This window comes from Pseudophryne corroboree, chromosome 7 (genome assembly GCF_028390025.1).
Source record: "Pseudophryne corroboree isolate aPseCor3 chromosome 7, aPseCor3.hap2, whole genome shotgun sequence".
NCBI classification, from domain to species: Eukaryota; Metazoa; Chordata; class Amphibia; order Anura; family Myobatrachidae; genus Pseudophryne; species Pseudophryne corroboree.
The window spans coordinates 414802779-414827985 of NC_086450.1; the positions used below are offsets into that span (position 1 = coordinate 414802779).

General features: G+C 45.1%; 1 protein-coding gene across 2 annotated transcripts in view; it reads left to right on the forward strand.

The window, feature by feature from the left end:
• Positions 1-25207, forward strand: part of PRKCB (protein kinase C beta) — a 472648-nt gene that overhangs the window by 434551 nt on the left and 12890 nt on the right. The window contains exons 10-17 of one of the 2 annotated variants that reach the window (XM_063934743.1): positions 355-531; positions 2460-2551; positions 4121-4183; positions 8083-8221; positions 11541-11621; positions 11833-11940; positions 14581-14721; positions 20438-23127. In XM_063934743.1, coding sequence (XP_063790813.1) covers positions 355-531; positions 2460-2551; positions 4121-4183; positions 8083-8221; positions 11541-11621; positions 11833-11940; positions 14581-14721; positions 20438-20596 — 960 coding nt within the window. In that variant the 3' untranslated portion in view covers positions 20597-23127. Of the gene's footprint in view, positions 1-354; positions 532-2459; positions 2552-4120; positions 4184-8082; positions 8222-11540; positions 11622-11832; positions 11941-14580; positions 14722-20437; positions 23128-25207 lie in introns of those variants that run through there. The other variant, XM_063934744.1, reaches the window with a different exon arrangement.

A 25207-nucleotide genomic window follows, 5' to 3' on the forward strand; every position in this document is an offset into this window, starting at 1 on the left:
TCACCCTTCCTGACTTGTTTCAGATCCCATTAAAACCTAGTCCTAAAGATGGGGGGGGGTTGGTAGCAGGGGGGTTGCAGCTGTCTACAATGGAGCAGGGAGTCACTCTTCTAAATTTTTTACAGAGCTGCAGTGGAAGGTTAACACTGAAATAATGTATTTAACCTTTAGCGTTGTTGTTTGAAAATTGTAATTTTCTGGTTTAGTGGCGTTTTAAAGGCCCAATACATTAAACCACGCTACCAATTCTTCTGTCCGTTACAAAACATGTCTGTAATCTTGCACATGAAGTCTGGAAACAAAAACGTTGTGCTCTGACAGGCTAATATTTCCTTCCCCGTCCTCTAATTACAGGTGATCCTTGCAGAAAGAAAGGGTGCAGCGGATGAGCTGTATGCAATAAAAATCCTAAAGAAGGATGTCGTTATTCAGGATGACGATGTAGAATGCACAATGGTTGAGAAGAGGGTGCTGGCACTGGCTGGGAAACCACCCTTCCTCACGCAGCTACACTCCTGCTTCCAGACCATGGTAAGAGAAGCATGGGGAGTGCCTGCCCCAAATCCCCCCCCCCCCCCCCCCCCCCCCCCGAATCAATTTGTGGATGCAACAGCGAGAGGCTGCGAATTATGAATTGCAAAGTGCTCTATAATAATGCTAGCAATTTTGCTGTGCACACTTCAGCCATAAGTTAGATCACAGCTCACCACTGTGCTACCTATCACATACCAACCTCTGTTGTCTAGGCTGATCTGATTGTCACAAGAACACCAAATCGCTAGGAACTAGTGATCTCACTGCGGCGCAAAGTTCACTTATTATTTAAGGTTATTACTGGTGCTCTGATCGCCACTGGTATATTGTTTCAGTACACATAGGGCCTAATTCAAGGTAGATCGCAAAAGCAAAATCTTACTCTAATGGGCAAAACCATGTGCACTACAGGGGGACAGATATAACATGTGCAGAGAGAGTTAGATTTGGGTGGGTTATTTTGTTTCTGTGCAGGGTAAATACTGTCTGCTTCAATTTTACACTGCAATTTAGATTTCAGTTTGAACGCACTCCACCCAAATCTAACTCTCTCTGCACATGTTACATCTGCCCCACCTGCACTGCACATGGTTTTGCACATTAGAGGAAGATTTTGCTTTTGCGATCAACCTTGAATTAGTCCCATAATGGCTTGCTTCACTGTGCTGTAGGGCAGTACGTACACTTGGAGAAATTTATATTTCTGCTGCAGTCCCTTTAAACATGTTACAAGTAATGCAAGTGTAATTCGACGGTATGGAACCCTGCAGCCAAAGTAATATCCACCCAATCCATTTACGACCCAGTGGTTATTATTTATTTACTTCTTCATTTCTCCTTACCCAGCTGGTTATATATGTGATGATTGTGCTGTGTGCAGACACTTGGCTACCACTCTGCTCTCTCTGCTCCAGCCTAATGGAAATTATGACTGATCTGCAGACCCTTGTTTTCATGTAGCTGTTCTACAGCTACATGGAAGACTAAAAAAATCTCAATATGTATAGTTTGGAGCAGAGAAGGGAAAGGGGGGACATGATAGAAACTTTCAAATATATCAAGGGTTTTAACAAAGTCCAGGAGGGAAACATTCTCCAAATGAAGAGAAGTATAACACGAGGACATGCACTGAGACTGGAGGGGGGGGGAAGTTCAGGGGAAATTTGAGGAAAAATTACTTCACAGAAAGGGTAGTGGACAAGTGGAATAGCCTCCCATCAGAGGTGGTAGAGGCTAAGACAGTAGAGCAATTTAAACATGCATGGGATAGACATAAGGATATCCTTACAAAGAAATAAGGATCAAATAAGTTTTGAGATAAAAATATGGGTAAAAAAAGGGGCAGACTAGATGGGCCGAGTGGTTCTTATCTGCTGTCACATTCTATGTTTCTATGTTGCGTAATAACCAGAAGACTTGACAGCGGGATCCCAACGTCCTGAATCCTGACACATCCCGGAAGTAAGTACAAGGGTTGGTGTTAGGGTTAGGCTGCGGTGGGGATGGTATGTGTGTGTGGAGGTTAGGAGGGTAAGTTATGGGTAGGTAGAACATACATACTTCTCGGGATGTGCCGGGATCCTACTGTCCGTCTCCCCATGAAAGGGAATAAAAAGGAGTGAGAACGTATTTTCTGTAGAACCATTAATTTAGAGAATAAAGCACCATTTTGAATATATTTGTTTTGTTCTTGATATGTTCATTTAGCTGTAAGATAGGGGAAGATATTGGGCAGCAGTTAGCTCTATACATAAGCATCAGTGGAAACTGATTCTTGCAGACTATATAAAATATTTAGCAAAATTGTTGATCATTTGCTCGTGAACGTGTTGGCAGACTGCGTGTTGTGCTCCTGCGACATTGCCTCCGCCGTCTGCAAAACGCGCTGGAACACCTTAATCGTTTCTTCTACGTGTTTTTTGCAGGACCGTCTCTACTTTGTGATGGAGTATGTAAACGGAGGGGACCTTATGTACCAAATTCAGCAAGTTGGTAGATTTAAGGAACCTCACGCAGTGTAAGTACAAGCGAGCGCTAAAGCTGGAATATGCCACTGCTTTATCAAGGCCAGTTTTGGAAAAATATAGGTTCGTTTTATAGGCTAAATCCACCCAAGATTAAAATTTGTATGTTTGATGAAATTATGCAGCCACAAATAATCATTTTCTTTACCAACAGTCATGGTGGACCAAGCAGATGGTCTTTCTGCTGAGTAAGTCTTGTTTGAGGTTGTCAGAGCACCTCCCCTATAGACTTTTCTTTCTGGTGAATGGGAACTCCATGGGGGACAAGGTCTGCCCAGACAAGAGAAGGCATCTCTCTGTCCAGGCTGTACATTTCCCTTGAGACCTGCCAAAATGCCAGATTATGCAGACCGATGCCAAGTAGAACGTTTGAAGTTTATTTTAGGTAACAAGAATCCATCCAAAAGGATGAGCTGGCCATTAATTTAGGTTTGTGACTTTATTTATGAAAAGAACGGTTTTTGCAAAATAGTGAATTCTGTTGCTGAAACGGAAGACTGAAAATCCCACGAGGGAAATCATCTACAGTTCTTGCTTCTAGAGAAGAGAGAGCGCACAACCACAGAGTAGTCACGGAATAGGGGGTAACGACGACTGGGAATTGAGAATAGGAAACAGATTCCTCAGCTTCAGAAACCTACTGGATATTTGCTTTCTTTAAGTTACGAATATTTTTTGCTGACTTTTATATATTTGTCGGAGTGGCTTCATGTTGCAGAGATTTAAGAAAGCAATCATCTCTTTTCCAGCATGGTCTGGCAACATTGTGACCAGCATTGCATCTTCCAATACCTGTTCTTCATTAATACTATAGCAGGGCTTCTTGTATGGAGTGCTGGAGACCCTGCATTCGTTCCGATTCATATTAATGGCAGCTATAGTACATAATACATCAGTGGCGGAATTCGGTCTATAGTTTGACTACTAAAGGTCGACATGTAAAGGGTAGACAGATGGTTCAAAAGGTTGACATGTCAATTGTCGACACACGCAGAGTCGCCACAAGTTTTTGGGGGTGGTTTCAACTTTTTTTATGCTTTACCATCCACGTGGGCTACGATTGAGAATAGTAACCTAGCCCGAACCATGCAAGGGGAAGCGGTACACTAATGGGGCTTTTTTTTTGTGGCTGAAAAGTGACAAAAAAACCACACACAAAAAAAATGTCAACCATTTTTTACCCTACTGTTTAACTATTCCATGTCGACCTTTTGACCCTGTCGACCTAATGCATGTCGACCATTAGTGGTCGACCTGTTGACTGTAGACCTTTTTAGTGTCGATCTAATGATCCACCCTCATCGGTGGCATCTTCCTCGTTTTGTGTATGAGGGGGAGATGTACTCAGCAGTGATAAAAGTGGAGAAGTTGCCCATGGCAACCAATCAGCTGCTCTGTAAACTTTTATAGTATGCAAATTATAAATGTTACATCAATGCTGATTGGTTTCCTTGGGCAACTTCTCCACTGGCTCACTTCTCCACTTTTATCACTGCTTAGTACATCTCCCCCTTAGTCCCTCCATTCACCTTACAATACGCGCCTCGTGTCTTTCCTCCTAGATTCTATGCAGCAGAGATAGCGATCGGGCTGCTGTTCCTGCACACTAAGGGCATTGTCTACCGGTAGGTAAAAAGCAACTTGTGCACCTAGAGTTTATAGTTTTTAGAGGAAAGTATCTTATAATTGCCATTGTGCCCATATATACAGTATGTGTGCTTGTCCGTGCTTCATCGTGTATGTATGTTTCTGTTAGGCTTATGAATGGTGAGTCAGATCACTGTATGGAAGCACACTGTACATTAGAAGAATTGTAATATTTGTAAATTATATAGACCAACATTTCTGCTCAAATTTGTCTCTGTTGACTCAGTCGGCACCGGTTAGGATGATTATTATCACACCTTTTAGAGACACATAGAGGTCCTGATATTGAGATGGGTGTAACGCAAAAAAGAGAAACTTATTGTCCTTTTCCACTTCAAAATCCTGGGTTTCTGCATGTGAAAGCGCAACTTTTTGTCAGTGTAAACGCTTAGTCCCTCTCCCAGAGAGCACGTTGAACCTCTGTGTCTGCGGGATCAGCAGCTCTGCAGAGAGGGCTAGCACCAGAGGTGAAGGAAGTTGATGAGAACGGAAATGACATGGGAGCAGAACCAGTTGGCACCTGCATCTTTAACAAGTAACCGTATTGCTTCCTAATGTTATAAATAAAGGTAGATGAACAGATGAGTCTGTATCACTCACACGTACAATCCGGCACTTCAAGGCTGGAAGGAATGCAGCAAACGTGGGGGGGTTGCAGTATGAAAAGACTCGCAGGATCCAGACCCACTCACACCCACACAAATAATGCAGCTTCATAATTCACTAATGGAGTGTGCTCTTTAGATGTAAGTTGTCTATTCGATAAAGATTGTGTTCATCTCTGGGGGAAATCTTCCTTTTATATGTGGGCAAAAGTACACCTGGGTCATAGTTATAATTGTATCCGATGTTACTAATAGTATCAGTATACTGTAGTGTTCTGGTAATAAATACAGTGTGTGTGTGTGTGTGTGTGTGAGAGAGAATAAGTAACAGAGCTTTGTTCTTCTATAATCTATATATGAGGAAGCAGTCTTACTAAGTGAGAGCAAACTGGAATCACTGCCTGTCCCATAAATCTGTGTGCGCTAAAGTACAGCACGGCTTCTGGCAGAGGCACAGTGTAGCGTGCCTTACACCTGTCAGTGCCTCCTGTAATGCAGCGTCTCTCCTGAAGCTGCTGCACTATAATGTAGTAGTCCTGAGTACACATACATATATATATAGATACACATACCCTCCAACTGTACCATTTTTAATTGTCTGTACCTGCCAAAAAGGACTTTGTACCGATTTTTGACTCTCCAAATTTCCATTGAAAGTACCCTTTCCTAATTTGTACCGTTTTTTATGTTAAATATTTGGAAGATATGATATGCATACATCTATACATACATACATACATACGTACATTTCCACATATTATATACATACTGTACATACAGTGCATTCGAAAAGTATTCACAGCACTTCACTTTTTCCACATTTTGTTATGTTACAGCCTTATTCCAAAATGAAATAAATTAATTTTTTCTCTCAAAATTCTACACACTGCAATGACGATGTGAAAAAATTTGAATTTATTAAAAAATAACAAACAAAGAAATCACATGTACATAAGTATTCACAGCCTTTGCCATGAAGCTCGACATTGAGCTCAGGGGCATCTTGTTTCCACTGATCATCCTTGAGATGTTCCAACAGCTTAATTGGAGTCCACCTGTGGTAAATTCAGTTGATTGGACATGATTTGGAAAGGCACACCCCTGTCTATATAAGGTCCCACACTTGACAGTGCATATCTGAGCACAAACCAAGCATGAAGTCACAGGAACTGTCTGTAAACCTCCGAGACAGGATTGTCTCGAGGCACAAATCTGGGGAAGGGTACAAAAAAAATCTGCTGCTTTGAAGGTCCCAATGAGCACAGTGGCCTCCATCATCCATAAATGGAAGAAGTTCGGAACCACCAGGACTCTTCCTAGAGCTGGCCGGCCATCTAAACTGAGCGATCGGGGGAGAAGGGCCCTAGTCAGGGAGGTGACCAAGAACCCAATGGTCACTCTCAGAGCTACAGCATTCCTCTGAGGAGAGAGGAGAACCTTCCAGAAGGACAACCATTTCTGCAGCAATCCACCAATCAGGCCTGTATGGTAGAGTGGCCAGACGGAAGCCACTCCTTTGTAAAAAGCACATGGCAGCCCATCTGGAGTTTGCACCTGAAGGACTCTCAGACCATGAGAAACAAAATTATCTGGTCTAATGAGACAAAGATTGAACTCTTTGGCATGAATGCCAGGTGTCATGTTTGGAGGAAACCAGTGACGCATGATGGTGGCAGCATCATGCTGTGGGGATGTTTTTCAGGGGCAGAAACTGGGAGACTACTCAGGATAGAGATAAAGATAAATGCAGCAATGTACAGAGACATCCTGGATGAAAACCTGCTCCAGAACACTCTTGACCTCAGACTGGTGTAACGGTTCATCTTTTCAGCAGGATAACGACCCTAAGCACACAGCCAAGAAGGCTTCAGGACAACTCTGTGAATGTCCTTGAGTGGCCCAGCCAGAGCCCAGACTTCAATCCGATTGAACATCTCTGGAGAGATCTGAAAATGGCTGTGCACCGACGCTTCCCATCCAACCTGATGGAGCTTGATAGGTGCTGCAAAGAGGAATGGGCGAAACTGCTCAAAGATAGGTGTGCCAAGCTTGTGGTATCATATTAAAAAAGACTTGAGGCTGTAATTGCTGACAAAGGTGCGTCAACAAAGTATTGAGCAAAGCTGTGAATACTTATGTACATGTGATTTCTTAGATTTTTATTTTTAATAAATTAGCAAAAATCTAAAAAAAAACTTTTTTCACATTGTCATTATGGGGTGTGTAGAATTTTCAGGGGAAAAAATTAATTTATTCCATTTTGACATATAACATAACAAAATGGAAAAAATGAAGCGCTGTGAATACTTTCCGGGTGCACTGTACATACATTACACATATATACATACATATATACATACATATATACAAACAAACATAGATGCTTGTTTGAGTGTGTGTAGATATATATATATACCTGCTGATTCTGTTAATTTCATATGTATCTGATTAATACATTTTTTTGTCATGTGTGAGTTAAACTATGAATAATTGAACGTTTTAGCACTTTAAAAAAAATACATTATTTTTTTTTATGGCATATTGATCAGTAAGATTTAGTTGCCAGAATTGATCATTAACCATTTATGGAGTATCATATTGAAGCATTTTAAAGTTTAATTACAGTTACAGAATCAACCCTTAAACCTGTAAAAAAAACAAAGAAAATGAAGATTGGGGTGTTTTTTGTTGTTGTTTTGACTGCGCAGATGCAGTGTTTTTATAGCATTTGTTTTCACTTTTAACATAATGGAACATGTCTACAGTGCAGGATTACATCCGATGTGTGTGGTGCCTGTGATAATGCAGGGCTGCCCCCATCTGTGGGGCACCTATGGTATCGCAGGGCTTCCCTCATCTATGTGGCACCTCTGTTATTGCAGGGCTGCCCCCAAATATGTGGCACCTATGGTGTCGCAGGGCTTCCCCCATCTGTGGGGCACCTATGGTAACGCAGGGCTGCCCTGATCTGTGTGGCACCTATGGTATTGAAGGGCTTCCCTCATCTATGTGGCACCTATGGTATCACAGGGCTTCCCTTATCTATCTGGCACCTATGGTATTGAAGGGCTTCCCCCTCCTTTGTGGCACCTGTGGTAATATAGTGGTGCTCTCCATAATGCAAGCTTGCTGCTGTCTGTGTGGCACCTGCGGTAATGCATTAATGCAGTCCTATCAGCTCTCCTACTAGTGCCGCACTATAATTCTCTGTAGCTCCATGCACCACACTGTTACACTTATCTGTGCCATTCTGTAATGCCCTTTCCTCTCAGGGACCTGAAGCTGGACAATGTCATGCTGGACTCAGAAGGCCACATCAAGATTGCAGACTTTGGAATGTGTAAAGAAAATATTTGGGATGGAGTAACAACAAAAACGTTTTGTGGCACTCCGGACTACATCGCTCCAGAGGTAAATGGACCCAAAATGCCGCCGAGGATCAAACTGGTCTGTGTGAGAAAGGCAGGATTCTGTTATATCTGCATATTTAGTGTGTGTGTGTGTGTGTGTGTGTGTGTGTGTGTGTGTGTGTGTGTGTGTGTGTGTATATATACATACATATACATACTCTTTCTTGTACATTTTACAGATTGTGTGACTATTTATGTTGTGGTGCTTGCAGTGCACTCTGTGGCTTTAAGATCTCTGTTCCAGGCTGCTGTCCCCTGGGGCCGACCTCGCTGACACGATTGTCGCACATGATCTCACATGGCATGTTTTGGATGAGACGGCTGTATGTGACATAATAATGTACAGCATCACATTCTTTTTTTTTTGTACCATCTTTTTTACCATAATACAGTGCCTTTTACCTAGGGAGGTGCCCTGGTATAGGTGTCAGCCGCACTGTAACGAATGAGCTCTTGGGGTTCTCTGCTGTTTTCTGATCGTTCCATTCTGATACATTGCAACAGTGGTCTGTACTCTGCGGCCACTGCTCTGCTTACTGAGCCAATCTTTTCTATTCATTTACATTGTCAGGAAGCTCGGTGCTGTGTAAGACATATTGCTGAATATTTTGCTTTTTTTTTCTCCAGCATGTGACTGGGAGGTGGGACTGGGGTGGTTTGTTATTCTATTCCTTCAGAATAATGTTAGGCAGGCATTAACGGTCATGGTGTAAGCACAATACACGCATGTGAAATGTTTGTGCTGCTTACAATAGTAATAACCACACTGGTAGAATGAGCATACACATGACAACATACATATGATTGCTAATTGTGATCACTACTGTGTTTGCAGATACCTAGGTACAATCACGAAAAACAGGTTTGGCGCGTGCGCACTGTCTTCCTTTTGGTCGTGTATTGCTGAGCTCTTTGCGCAATTATTTGCATTTTCTACTAATGCAGAGTCAGGCCCTTAGTGCTGGTCCTGCCCTTGTACATGGTTGGCCGTCAGCATCCCTTCCATTGGGTGATACCCACAACCCGAGCAACACAGTCTTGCTCACCTTGCGACGTGATTGGCTAAAGCGCACATCCTTCCTTGTGATTGATGGGGAGCTGCTGTTGATCAGAACTGTTGCTGTCTCTATAGTGTGCGCAGAGGAGATGCTACCAGCCGTGACCTCTCCGGCAGTCGCACACAGGCCAAATCTAGAGTCAGCGATAGAGACGCGCGGGGCCGCACATCACTATCGCTATGGGCATACACACGGAGAGATCCGTGCTTAATTTCTAAGCAATCTAGTCAGATTGCTTAGAATGTAAGCACAGATCTCTCCGTGTGTACCCCCCTTAAGGGAAGGTCAGGGTCTGGGCCACGCAGTGTTCTGGGGATGTGTGTGTGTCTCGGCTGGGAGAGTGACAGCACCTAGTACACCCAGGGTGAGCAAGAACCACATATACAGTAGTATGGCATCCTAACTCTTCCCTGCACAGCTTCCTCACATACCTGCCTGCCACACACACCACCAGGCACCCCCACATTCCGGCCTGCCACACACACCACCAGCACCCCCACATCCCTGCTTTCCACACACACCATGGGGCATCCCCTACATCCCTGCCTGCCACACACACACCACCGGGCACTCCCACATCCCTGCCTGCCACACACACACCACCGGGCACCCCCACATCCCTGCCTGCCACACACACACCACCGGGCACCCCCACATGCCTGCCTGCCACACACACACCACCGGGCACCCCCACATGCCTGCCTGCCACACACACACCACCGGGCACCCCCACATGCCTGCCACACACACACCACTGGGCACCCCCACATCCCTGCCTGCCACACACACCACCAGGCACCCCCACATCCCTGCCTGCCACACACACCACCAGGCACCCCCACATCCCTGCCTGCCACACACACCACCAGGCACCCCCCACATTCCTGCCTGCCACACACACCACCAGGCACCCCCACATCCCTGCCTCCCACATGCCCCATGGGGCATCCCCTACATCCCTGCCTGCCACACACACACCACCAGGCACCCCCACATCCCTGCCTGCCCCACACACACACCACCAGGCACCCCCACATCCCTGCCTGCCCCACACACACACCACCGGGCCCCCCCACATCCCTGCCTGCCCCACACACACACCACCGGGCCCCCCCCACATCCCTGCCTGCCCCACACACACACCACCGGGCCCCCCCACATCCCTGCCTGCCACACACACACCACCGGGCCCCCCCACATCCCTGCCTGCCACACACACACCACCGGGCACACCCACATCCCTGCCTGCCACACACCACTGGGCACCCCCACATCCCTGCCTGCCACACACACACCACCGGGCACCCCCACATCCCTGCCTGCCACACACACCACCGCCCCCCCCCCCCCCCCACACACAAACACACACAACCCTGCCTGCCACACACACCACCAGGCACCCCCACATTCCTGCCACACACACACCACCAGCACCCCCAAATGCCCGCCTGCCACGCACACATCCCTGCCTGCCACACACACACACCACCGGGCACCCCCACATCCCTGCCTGCCACACACACACCACCGGGCACCCCCACATCCCTGCCTGCCACACACACCACCAGCACCCCCACATCCCTGTCTGCCACACGCACACACCCCTGGGCACCCCCACGTCCCTGCCTCCCACACACACACCCCTGGGCACCCCCACACCCCTGGCTGCCACACACACCACTGGGCACCCCCCCACCCCTGCCTGCCACATACACACACACTCTACTGGGCACCCCCACATCCCTGCCTGCCACACACGCTACCAGCACCCCACATCCCTGACTACCACACACACCACCCATCCCTGCCCGCCACCCCCCCCCCCCCCCCACATCCCTGCCTGCCACACACACCACTGGGCCCCCACACATCCCTGCCTGCCACACACGCACGCCACCCCCCCCCCCCCCCCCTCCCCGACATCCCTGCCTGCCACACACACCACTGGGCCCCCACACATCCCTGCCTGCCACGCACACACACCACCGCCCCGCACACACACACATACCTGCCTGCCACACACACACCACCAGGACCCCCCACATCCCTGCCACACACACCACTCGTACCAATTTCTTACTATAAATATTCAGAAAAATCCAGTATCCAAACTTTTTCTGGTCCCAAGCATTTCCGATATGGGAGCATCAACCGCTACTATTGAACCAGAAAAGGGTTCTTCTTGTTGGTAGGGCCACGCCCTGCAGTATGTTTCAGGAGCTGGCATATGTCTGTGGGTAATAGTGTATTTCTGTATTTCAGATCATTGCTTACCAGCCATACGGCAAGTCTGTGGATTGGTGGGCCTTCGGCATCCTGCTTTACGAGATGTTAGCTGGGCAGGTCATTACCTTGATTTAAATGACATTTTTCATTGCTTTAACTTGTCTCTGGTCACATTAAACCCACTAACCTTCTTTCTTTGTTACCCCTTTTTCTTCATGGCTTAAGTTTCGTACTTTCTGTAAGTTTTTTTTTTAATTATGTGCCTTTAAGGAGATGCCAGATCTGCTGATGCCTACAGCACCCCCCCACTTTCTTATCTCCTGTACAGGCTCCATTTGAAGGTGAGGATGAGGATGAACTATTCCAGTCCATTATGGAGCACAATGTAGCTTATCCCAAGTCTATGTCCAAGGAAGCAGTAGCTATATGCAAAGGAGTAAGTATCTGTCAGATTGTCAGCTCCTATTTCGCAGCATTATTAATATGCCTGTCCTGGGTACTGAAAGCAGGTCATCTGGCACTAGCATATATTAGCACTTAATAATTTATACTGCCCCTGAAACTTACTGCAGAATCACGTGGGTACATCCTAAAACATAATCCAGCAACATCCTGCTGGATTCTAAAAAAACAACAACCCATAAACTGGTTCCAGAACCGCTCAGGAGCCTCTAGTACTAATTAAGCCTAGAACTTATTGTAAAAGTATGTGGGTGTTGAATTCCATTCCAGAACTGTACACAAATGATCTAGAACTCCTTTCAGAACTTCTGCACAACACATTCTACTACTGTACCATCTGCATTCTCTAATTAGTATGCAGCTGTATAATGTGCTGTAATTGTGAAATAGGTGCACAAAACAAAGGAGGACATTTACTAAGCAGTGATAAAAGTGGAGAAGTGAGCCACTGGAGAAGTTGCCCATGGCAAGCAATCATTGACGTAACATTTATAATTTGCATACTATAACAGTATGCAGAGCAGCTGATTGGTTGACATGGGCAACTTCTCCACTGGCTCACTTCTCCACTTTTATCACTGCTTAGTACATGTCCCCCTAATTCCTGCATTAAACGCCAGTGTGAGGACTTTAATTAGCTAGGAGGTGCCGTTGGAACATCTCGCGTTAATACAATGCGGATTACCCGGGAAGGAAAACCTGCTCGCCCCATAAATGTACAGATTTCATTATTCACGCAATTCATATTCTTTGTCATTGTTTGTCCATCCATTATCTCTGTTATGTTTTCTTTATTTGCTTTCTGTTTGTACCATTTTCTTTTCTTTCTGTTTGTACCATTTATCCATTTCATTTTATTTTACTTTTTTTTTTTTTTTATTGCTGTTTTTATTTTGCTTCATTTCTAAGGATCAGCTTTGTATCTTAATATCTTAATCTTCCGCCGTTGCTGCCTTTCTCTTGGGTCATGTTCCTTAAAGGTAAAAAAAAATGCTCGGCTCCGAGCCTTGTCTGCGTTCTCGAGAGCCTAGTGTTAGAAATTAGCATTGTGCCACTTGGGTGTGAATCTTGCTGTGTTAATATTAATCTATTCCAGCAAAAACTGCACCCTCAGGCTTCACACCTCTTGCGTGCAAGGGGCGTGGAAAAAGCACACATGTTGTGCGCACACGACCTGGCACATGCTGGCTGATTACAATCCATGGATCAGTGCACAGAAAAGGGCTCCAAGCACAAGGGCTGGCGGAGGCTGATTACAATCGATCTGCTCCTCCGCCGCTCAAACAGATTTAATAGGAAATGGCTGGGGTAGTGCTGGTGAGTGGCATTGTCTGCCCAGCATTGCGCTATAAGGCACTGAGTCATACCCTCGCTGCCAAGCATCATGTGTTCCCATGTATGCGTCTGGCTGTCTGATGCGGTCAGGTCACAGATCAGCCACAAACACGTCTTGTACCGCTGTAAATCACAGGTTGCATTTAAGCAGTTTAAACATGGCAGTTTTGTTGTTGGCGTTCCCTCGTAAGATCATACAATTAGGTCATTACTCCAGTTATGTCATTTCCGATTACTTTGACATTTATGATGTAAATCCCTATTATCCCTCCATACCTGATCATTCCGCAGCATTGCTACTGAGCGTCGAGAAGCCACAGCTGTGCTACCTCCCTTCACTGCAGTGGTCTATATAGCAGCGTCTGCTGTTCCTCCTGCACATCTGCTGCTCTCCGGTGCTTCTCATATCCCAGGCTCGTGTTTCCGTGTCACTAGCAATGGTATTGGTTGCTAAGCAAAAACGTTCAGCGTAGATGCCTCTATTTATTTGTACAGTAAATATTTTCCATACACATTTCAGAGCATAAAAAATGCATTATGATTCCGTATAGATGTACCTGTAATCCTGGGGGACACTTCATATTGCTGTTTCCAGCGGGTCTTCAGCGAAACACTCGGAAAGCAGAGTCCGGCTACCTGCGGTTCTCCAGCAGTTATGGAACTTGTGGTTCCACGACACGCAGAAGGCCACAGGTTGATGAAGTCTGTTTTACAAGAGACCAGCCGATCTAAAGAGCTTGTCACGTAGGCGTACTGCTTTCCCACTTGTGACTTTTGTATGGATAGTATTAATGTTCACCACTTCTATGGGGGCAGCGGTTTCAGGTACACTCGCAGGAGTGATAGTCTTCCAGTACCTCCCAAAATGTGAAAACCCTTCCAGTGTGCCTCATTCCCTCTGCTTTCCCGATCCATTACATATGCTGCCCTTTGGGAATAACATCTCGCTTTTGTGGATTGGGTCACAGTATGGAATATCATTGCTCTTATCCCGCAACTGTGATGAAAGACTCCGCCATCAGCAAAGACCCGAGTTCTGTCATGTATAAGATTTGTCCATTCCACAATGGATGCTATGTTGGGGGGCGCAGATATGTTCCATAAAGCAGGCGTATGGCCAGTCCGCACACACGATATCATGACCCTGGAAATGGTGGTCTTTGGCGCTGGAATAAATGCTATGCATGAAGATGGTACACACGTTCATTGTGTAAACTTAGCATTAACATTGAAGATTGATATAGAGGAGCTCTCTTCTTTCTTTCTTTTCTTTTGGCAGCTGATGACAAAACACCCAGGAAAGCGGCTGGGCTGCGGACCAGAGGGGGAGCGAGACATTAAGGACCATGCCTTCTTCCGATACATAGACTGGGAAAAGCTGGAGAGGAAAGAAGTGCAACCTCCATATAAGCCTAAGGCGGTGAGTCGGGCACAGCCGTGCGAGTCCACGTTATCCGACCATTTGCTGCCTGTAATGCTGATCGTCTGTGTGTGTCTGTGCCTTTGTGTACACTTGTGAACGTGTGTGTGTGTGTGTGTGTGTGTGTTTGTGACTTCTGCATTTGTGTGTGTGTCCTTCACTTGTTTGCTTTGTGTGTCGGTGATCAGTTTTCTGTATGTTTGTGCACAGTACGTATACATTGTGCATTAAGGACCGATGGAAGGCTTCTTACTGGCCAGGAGATCTTCACAGATTACATAGACTTTTACATTTTTTTACAATGATTTCTACCTAAATATTTTTCTGCCAGACTACGCACCCAGTAAACACAATAAAGACTTTTTTTTTTTTCTTCACAAGACTTACACATGAATAGGAAATCAAACAAAAACTTCTGATCCCAGAGCCTGAGCTGTCCATAGACTAAAAGGTTCCCACTACAGAAGAAGTTTGTACCCACCGTCTATAGGGGAGGTTATTTATATTATGGGTTAAATCAATGTTCATGAGAAGGCAGTCTGTCCATTACCTAGGATTTAGTGACATTAAAGTAAATGTACGTGTTGCCTTTGCATCCTAGTGGCAGCCATTTTGTTGAGGCTCTGTTCGTGCCTAAGTGCTCTCTAACTAGTTACTATTGAATTGATAGGCTATGTCCTCAATATTGGTTTAGCCTGCAAAATGGCCGCCTCCACTCTGTGGAGTCAGTGGATTTTAATTTATACATCTCAGTGGGTGCTGACCTTTGTTATCGTTCCTCATATTTTCTCTTCATAAACTCCCCTGCCACAGTTACTTAGTGATCCACTGCACTTGTGCACAAATCACATTGGTACAAGAGAGGACTGTACAGCACCCTTGTGGTGTTACAAATTGGCATCTGTTTTACCGGGACTGCCTGCTGAGCAGAATAACCAATAACATTTGGAAGGAATTGTGGAGCTTAAATAGAACTTTATTATACAGTGTTTTTAATGTCCTTTTAAGCGGGTCCACCCCCACCTCACCATTGAGAAGAAAAAAAAAAAAAAGCATACATTTTCTGGAAGGTATCGACTCAGAGACAACACCTCTCCCACAAAGCATCTATGTACACCTGTCCGGTATATAACTACAGACAGCTACGGGATGCTGACATGGTGAGTGAGGGGGAGGAGGTGGCAACCACGTGATGCCTCTTACCCCCCTCCCCTGGCTCCTGGTTGCCTCTCTGTGACCTATTTTAGTATGAGCAGGAGAAGCTGAAACGTTCTGACAGTTTACAAGACAGCAGCGGTCTGAATAATTTAATCTTTGCAGTTTGCAGTTACATTTATTAAAAATGCACCATCTGTTTGTGGCTGCTTTCCGAAAGGTATATAAAGCAGAATGCCTTTAATGTATGGCACAAACATCACAGTGTACAATGGAGTGTTTTAATTAGATAAATGTTTAGAGACACACACCATCCTTGCAGCCCATACAGACACATTTGCAGGCGTCAGAAGCCGGTCGTCGTTCCCCGTGTAGAAGGTCCATCCGATACTAAGACGTCACACTGATCTCGCTCTGACTGGTCTTAGTAGATTTTACATGAAAACCTGTGTAATGTTGGCTGCACCCATGCAGCCCTCAGCCCTGCTCTAAAATGTTCTCAGATGGTTTCAGATCTCAGAACATTGCTGTTACAGGAACCCAACCCCCATGTATATTCCAAACCTACTTACTCCTCTTTACGTGGGTGCAATTGCTCTGAAATGCCCACTAAAGTATGCATTATTGCCAGTTACCCTATGGTATGGTGCTAATGGTGATCTGTGCGATTACCCAGTCTTCACAAATATACCAGACCGCTATGGATGTTATGAATCTCATCCGATATATAGGAAGTCAAATCTGAACTCGCAAATTCCAAAAAACAAGAGACTGATCCTTTGCATTGCTTACTGCATACTATATGATTCACTATCTGGTCTCTAGGTCGACCACACTTAAGTCGACAGTCATTAGGTCGACCACTATTGGTTGACATGTACTAAATCGACATGACAAAGGTCGACGAGTTATTCACAATCTTTTTTTTAATTTTTTTATTTTTTACTTTTTCATACTTTACCATCCATGTGGGCTACAATTGGGAATGGTAACCTGTGCAGAGCGCAGCGGTAGCGGAGCGAGGCACCTTACCCGAAGCATGGCGATCTATGCAAGGGGACATGGTGCACTAATTGGGGTTTCCAGTCACTCTATGAAGAAAACTACACAAGTTAAAAAAATAAATAAAAAAAAGTCGACCTTTTGTCATGTCGGCCTAATGCTGGTGTCGACCTATTTTGGGTGTCGACTTAATCACTGACTACCAATAGTTATCGACCTATACACTGTCGACCGAAGTGTGGTCGACCCTATGAACCACACCCATATGAGTCATCAAAGGGTTAGTACAGTGAAGCAGTATCCTATTAGGGTGCAGTAACAGATAGCAACAAATCAGCTTTAATCATTGCAGTGCAAGGCAGGAGAATGAAAGGAAGTAGTCTTTCCACATCTTTTGCCCGCGGCACCCGTTAGGACCTTTTGCATTTACTGAGCTGTACTCTAAAACTGGAAGTCGGTAACTGCTTACACTATGGGTTACTTTCTTGTTCTGATATTATTATAATTAAAAACAAATGGTGTTATCTGGGAGCTATGCACTGACTGGTAGCATCCATCCGCTTGCTCCAGTTACATGTGCCTTCATGGCGAATCTCCTCCTGTCCCATTTAATACCTTGCAGAGTACATAGAGCGTCTGGGACAGTGTGACACAGTCAGGCAAGCATGAAGGTAAATGTGCAGCTAATGGGAGAGGGAGAGGAGGAGCCCGTCAGGCAAGTGCTAATTACACTTAAATGGCTCAGCTGTAAATATTTCACAGGAGATGCTGAGACTGGGGGTAACATTTCATAATGATCAAAGATAAATAAAGCCGACAGGCCTAGAAAATTAATTCCCTAAGGATTTTACCATTAAACACCCAAAAGACTGGTGTTATCAGTGACGCTGCTTATATAAATCGCCAGGGGTGCAAATAGATATATTTGTAAACTTATAGAATACATAAAGAGGTTTTCCTCACTCCTTGGGCGGTATTCAATTCTTTGCACTCCCTTCCACACCTGTTCTGTTTCTGCTGACGGGCGTGGTATAATCATTTCAGCTCACTGCCACTGGGGTAGTGAGAGCGCCCCAACCCTTTACGCAGCTAAACCTGACTACTAAGGGCGCAATATGCGTGATAACGGGCATCACTTTAGAAAGGAGATTGGGCGTGATATATATCATTTGAATACCGCCCATTGTGTTAATTACCAGTCGCTGAGAGAGCTTTGGTAGGGATTAGTATGCAGTCCCTGCCACGTGTATAGAAGGGGGGAGCCGTTAAAATACCGCCAGTCGGTATCCACGCGTTCACCGGGATCCCGACTAGCGGTGAAATGCCGGCGACACATGTTATTCTCCCTCTGTAGGCGCAGTGAGCCACCGTGCCTGCAGCATGGTGAGCGCAGCAAGCCCACAAGGGGCTTTCTAGCGCTCGCCCCGTTGCCGGCGTTACGGTGGATGGGATCTCGCTGTGGGGATCACGACAGCTGGGATCCCGTCCACCGGCATTTCATGCCGATCCCCTAGTAGATAGATACTGTAGCAGTGTTAGTCAGAGCAATTACAATGCACTGCAGAGGCGGTCTCCACCGCAGAGCACATGGTTACTCTCTGGGGTGGGCACAAAGGTAACACAAATACCCTCTATTGCTGCTTAGCTATAAGAAAATGCCAGAACGGAGTATTCTCTTGTGGTCACACTGATTACATCTGTTTTGACCTGCACATCTCCTAAGCCACCTGATGAAGTGTAGATTATAAGAAATAGCTTGATAGGTTGATCCTAAACTAAGACTGAGTCTTCCTCTTGCACATAGTGATATGGGGTTGGGCATGAAATACCGGATGTCGGCAGTTACATGACTGACTGCGGCATCCCGACAGTGAGGCTCCCGACACCGGACAGGGCTAAGTATTCTACCCTTCTCCTGCCTCCTACCCTAACCCTTGGGGCGTAGCGGCTAGGGCTAACCCATGGGTGGTGGCAGCTATGGCTAACCATCCCCCTAGTGCATAACCATATTTCCCCCCTACCACCACCCCCGAGCCCTAACTCCGTTACTCACCATCAGCATTTTGCCAGTCTGTGTTCTGTCGACAGTGTCCTGAGTGGTGTCGGGATTCCTGTGACAGTCACATGACTATCGGCATACAGACCGCCGGGAAGCCGAACGCATCCCGACATGTACTAAATTGAGGTTATATAGATATATATGAAACCTCACAGAGAGTGAAGTTGCCCATAGCAACTAACCAGCCTCTGTCAGACTGTTTTAGACAAATGTCAGAAGCTGATTGGTTTCTTCTCCACTTTATCTCTTCGTGAAGGTTTTATGCATCCCACTAAAAGGGCTTGTATGTACAGGTGTGAAGATGGCATTTTAACCACGATAGAGTAACCCAAAGACAATGTAAAGCAGAAACCTATACACACACGCATGCACTTCATAGCGGCACGTTCAGTGTTGCCTGGAGAGTTCACCAGCGGTGACGCGCGGCATAATATAATGGCATTCTCTTGCTGAACTCATTCAGTACAAAGCACTCTAGGCTGCCGCAGGGCTTTGAGTACCCACGAGGACACGCTTCCAGTGCTCTTTTAAAAGCGAACCAAAAGTGCAAGGTTGTGTCTACAGTTTTAGCAAGTGCTGTTGTTCAATGCCTGGGTGAGGCTTACACACTGGTCACAGAGCACATTAACAAGACCTTGGCCACTTTGAAGTTTGTGTTAGGCCCATCAGACCTCCTACAAGAACGATGCTTATCTAGATAAGTTTATACTTTGCACATCAAAAGTTTTAAGGCCCTGAAGATTCGCTGGAAGTTCTATTGTTTTGTTGGGGTTTTTTTTGTCCTACCTCTCCTCATGCCAAGTCTGATCCTGGATCACAGCCAGGGTGTCCTGTATTCTCCTATGCTCTCCGAGTTCCCACGTTGCTTTATGTTGTCTCATTGTTTCGTTTCTATGTTGCTTTCGATGTAAAGGAGTCTGAATGGCTTCAGATCAGAAGATGTTCTGTTATTCCTGCCCAATCTTTAAGCCATTTCTAAAATGTAGTACACTGATTGCTAGGAGACACATCCTTCAAATGTAGATGAGATAGTAAACATTTGTGGTTGTTCAGTAGTTGAACAATAAACAGTCTTAAGCAAAGTTTACTATCATAGTAACATAGTTTATGAGGTTGAAAAAAGACCATTTGCCCATCCAGTTCAACCTATTTGTGTTCTTCTACTCTGTATTATTTTCAGGATCCTGCCAATACTTTCACATACAGGAAGTTGGGTGTGCATGGATATCATGTCCCCTCTCCATTCCATTTTGTGGATGGTAGATCATTCAGTGTCAGGCATGATCTGGGACTAAGCAGGACACGATATGTTTCTTCTCATCTGAAGCCATTAAATACTATCCTTTATTCTTTTGTACTCCAAGTTCTTCTCCTATTTCCCCATCAGACTTCTTTCTTCCAGAAAAAAATGTTCCCATTTGCGTTGCTGTGACATTTTTATTTTTATTTTACATTTTCCATGGTTTGTTTTTCTCCCCCCTTCCCCTCCTCCTCCCATAGTGCGGCCGAAATGCTGAGAACTTTGACCGATTTTTCACCCGCCATCCACCAGTGCTAACACCACCCGACCAGGAGGTCATCCGGAACCTCGACCAGTCAGAATTTGAAGGATTTTCCTTTGTTAACTCTGAGTTTGTAAACGTGGAGTTTAAAGACTAAGTGACTGAGTGGCCCCCAGATCCAATGCCGCTCGTCCCAGCCGTACGTGTGTAACCTGTCCCGGGGGTGGCACACCTACATCGCTCTGAGTATTCATAACCACCATCCTGCCAAGTATGTGTGGCCCAGCCTGGCTGTGTGTATGGAGCCCTGTTTGAAGTCCTTGTGTACACATTAGCAAAGTGAAGAAAGGGAGCATGTATTAAATCTGTCAAATGAACAAGTAGAGACCTTTCCCTACAGTAGGTAGAGCATCAAGACCTGCTGTTAGTCCATGCAGAGCTCCCCCTGGGACAAGAGGACTGTGTGTATTCTCTATTAATGGATAAACAAATCACTTACCACTTCTGTAACCCTGATGTAGCTTTTTATTCCCTGTCATGTCCAAACTATAGGAAGCTTTATGGGTTTTGCTTTTACGCCGCCTCCTATGTGGGTCAAGCACAATAAATAGGCTTAGAAGAAGACATAGGCATGAAGCCCCTACCTCAGAATTATTATTAAGCGCAATTTCCTAGATGTTATCTATGTCTCTGCTGGTGAGGTTGAGCAGTTGGTTGGGGTGCCTGCCGAGTCTCTTGTGATATCAGAAGCCCGGCTCCTTTATATTTTTCATATATATAATTTTTCCTGCTGCCCATGTTACATTTTCAAAAGGGCCAAAACATATCGATGACCAAATATTCAGCAGATGTTCCTGTGTACGAGACCCCCATCATCATCATTATTGCCGCTTGAGTGCAAGAGATAATGCACTAGCACAGCGAATGCCCCAGGCTCCTCTATAAATTGGCCATTCGGCATTGCAGTCTTGGCCAAGCATTAACCCGTTACCCTCTTCACATTCCCCTCATAGAGCAGGTTGGCCGTTCACAGGCTTCCTGCCTGTGTGTATTTCAGTATCTCCCTATTTTGCAGAAATGCTAGACTCCATAATGTATTTTGAGCGAGCCTTTCCAGTGGGTGATATACAGCTGAAGGCCTGCCGACGCAATAATGTCTGCCGACACCTTTTTTTGATGCAGTGGCAGGTGTCACAGCTCTCCAGAGTGATGTATGTGCTCAAGATCAGTAGGCTTGGTTTATGCTTTATATATTCATTTTCTGCACCTGAAGCTGCCAGTGCAGGCATAACGTTTACTGCTACAACCCCCCTTAAGGCCCTTCAGAAGAGCGCGGCTATTAGTTGTAGATTGAGTGTTTGCTGGAGCACATCTCAGCAGACGTGCAACCTGCATTCTTCAGGGGATTTTTGTTTTGGGAAATCTGTTACGCTCTTTGCAATCTAACAAGCTAAAGTGGCCTTTTTGTGCCTCTTACTGAAGAGCTGATGAATCCTTGAATATAAGAGAGCCCTCTGTAGCTATATTCTAGAATTAGTTATCACTCTTAGCAAGGTGTTACCGCCAGCATGACCTGACTGTTTGGTACGCTGCTCTTCCCCCCCCCCCCCCCCCTTCCTTATGCTTCCGGGAGGTCTTTCAGGTCACCGTAACAATAAGCAGTGGGGACTGCATCATTGCAAACCCTACAGTCTTTACAAAAACAGAGCCCATCAGAATTTCTGTTCTTTTTGGTATTTGCTAGGCAGCTTGAAAACAATGGTACTTTTTTATGTAAGATAATTACCCATGGCAATAATTATTGTTAAAACACAGAGGCATTTGCCGTCATTCCTGAAGTACTAACACATTTGCTTAATTAAAAGGTGGAACTCGTTTTTCTAAGTATATGTTGCACACTTAGATTGTTTTTTTTAACATCTTTTGCAAATTCTGTAAAATCCCAAAAGTTTGTGATCAATGCATATTGCACCCTCTGGAACATCCAGTGTTAAAGGGTATTGTCACCACCTAATGCCCTTTTCTGATTGTTACTTTTTTGTAATTACTGCTCACTTGTACATGATCTTCAGTAGCTTTTACCAAATACATTGCGTTAACGATCTAGTTCGGTCGGTGTTTTTCAGCCATGTATTTATAGCATCTGGCTGAGTGGCGTTGCCCTGGAATATGACAAAGCTCGACAGTACTTTCTGAATTGTATCAAATTTTAGCTTGAGAGCTGTGTCGTCTCCCACGGCAAAGGAAATAAACACCTCTCCCTGGTGATACAGATCTTTCTAACTTCCTTTTTTGCTCTTTAGTCATGTATTTAATGAATATAAAAAGGGACAGTAGGGCCTGTAAAAGACCATAATTTAGTAATTCCAAGGTGGAATATTGCTTTAAGTAGATTTGCACACAATTGTCCTCTTGCCATGTCCATGAGTTCCAGACAAGTTTGAGTGAATAGAGTACAATTACGGATTAACAGGGAATTGCTGATCAGCTGGACAGGACCTCGCAATATAAGGGACACATACGACTTCACAGGATCAATCCTCTTATTTTATTATTTTTATTTTTTTACTTTAGTTCCTATCCTTTGCATCTCACCATGTTCAGTCAATTTGTATTCATCAGATGTGTAAATGTAATGTGCCAATTTAACTTTCCATATCAATAAAATGGAATATATTCTGACCCTAATTTCAACTGTTCAGGACCCATCCAAGAAATGGTTGTTTGTAAGGCCAAGCTGGTATTTGAGTAATATGAGGGATACTTATATCCCAGAAGAAGTCCTCTGCCTTGACTTTACATTATACTATAAAACACTCCTTGCACCAAAACCTATGATGACTGGCATTCAGTGTTTGGAACCCACATTGTTCATCAGATACCCCTACCAACACCTGTCACAGTGATGTCTCCTTGCATAGTTTGGGTGGTTAGCGAGTATATTGTATTTTAGGGTAAGGGTAGATTTAGTGTTTCCATTGTACCAGTTCCTGGCACAGATTGGCGTCAACCTGTTTATTAGAGGAATGCATCCTACCAATTCACTAAGAACCTGTGATGTCCTCAAGATTCCTCTTAAGGTGGGTACACAGTCACACTTGTCGATAAAGTAAACAACGTAGCTCATTTTGCCATTCCTGAGCGTCGTTGTTTACCATGTCGACTAGTGTGTACGCTGCCCAACGACGAGCGATGCGCGGCCCCGCATGTCTTTAACGACCCTCGCAGTCGGCCGTGCATGCAGCTCAATTTGGACTGTCTTCCAAAAACTGCATGAACGGCCCAGCCACGGCGTGACATCACTGAGCAACATCGTTTGCATATCGCTCAGCGTGTATGCACTGCCGATGACCGTCCCGGTAGGGAAGGGAACACACTAGGCAACATCACTCATAGGGCCTAATTCAGACCTGATCGCTATGCTGAGTTTTCATACAGAGGGCGATCAGGTCTAAACTGCGAATGCGTATGCACCACAATGCACAGACGTGTCGCACGGGTACAAAGCGGATCGCCGCTCAGTGATGGGTTTGTGCAAAGAATCCATTCGCAGGGGCGTTCGCAAGAAGGTTGACAGGAAGAAGCCGTTTGTGGGTGCCAACTGACTCTTTTCTGGGAGTGGTTGGAAAAATGCAGGCGTGTTCGTGCGTTTGCAGGGAGGGTTCCTGACGTCAATTCCGGTCCCGGACAGGCTGAAGTGATCGCAGCGGCTGAGTAAGTCCTGGGCTGCGCAGAGACTGCACAAAATCTGTTTGTACAGCTCTGCTACACATGCGTTCGCACACTTGCAAAGCGAAAATCCCCTCCCCCATGGGTGGCGACTATGCGAATGCAGGACTGCAAAGAAAACCCTAGCGAGCGATCCGGTCTGAATTAGGCCCATAGAGCACATCGCCTAGTGTGCAACCACCCTTAATATTGGTTCATTCCTCTGTGTAGGTGGCGGTGCCATTACTGTAAGATGGGACAGTTTAATGCTTTGACATTTACCACCCCTTTTTAAAGAACCATTTTTCCTCTGAAATGAAACCAGTTTATAGGAGGGGGGAAAAAATAATAATTATATATATATATATATATATATATATATATATATATATATTTATTTATTTATTTATTTTTTTTAGTAAATGAAATGGAGGTGTACTTAGCGGCCAACAAAAATCTGCTCTAGTTTAGAAAAGGACCAAATTGAGGTTATATAGCTTTTGGCAGACTGCAGTGTCCATGATCCTCTGCTGGCTCCCAATTTATAGGGAGATCTACTTGCCGGTGTAGACCTGTTACCCATTTCTGCTCCATGCTTCTGCGGTGAAACGACTATGGGGTAAATGTTATAGCCTGTGACTTGCAGGCGTCTGCGACTTCCCGGAAAGTCTGCTCAATGTTTTAAAGGGGCTATCATTTAAAAGGCAAAACCAGGTTGGTTTTGCCTTTTAAGTAATTGCCACTTTAAAACATCGGCAAACCTCACCGGGAACTCAGATGCTTGCAAGTTCCCCTGTATGTCATAAGGTATCGCTTCCAAAATTGGAATATTTAAGAGCATACTGTACCAAAAACGTAGCGTGTAAAAGGATGGTTTTCAAAACTGTATGGTTTATGGACAAGCAGTAAAAAATGGACCAGGGCAGAATAACATGATAGGTAATTGCTGAGTAGTTGCTACGGGCAGCGTCCCCACTGGTCCACTTTACCACTATTTATTTTTTCCTGATTGAAACATCAGCCCTTACAGATGTGTCTTCTTACATCTTTGCTCCATGGA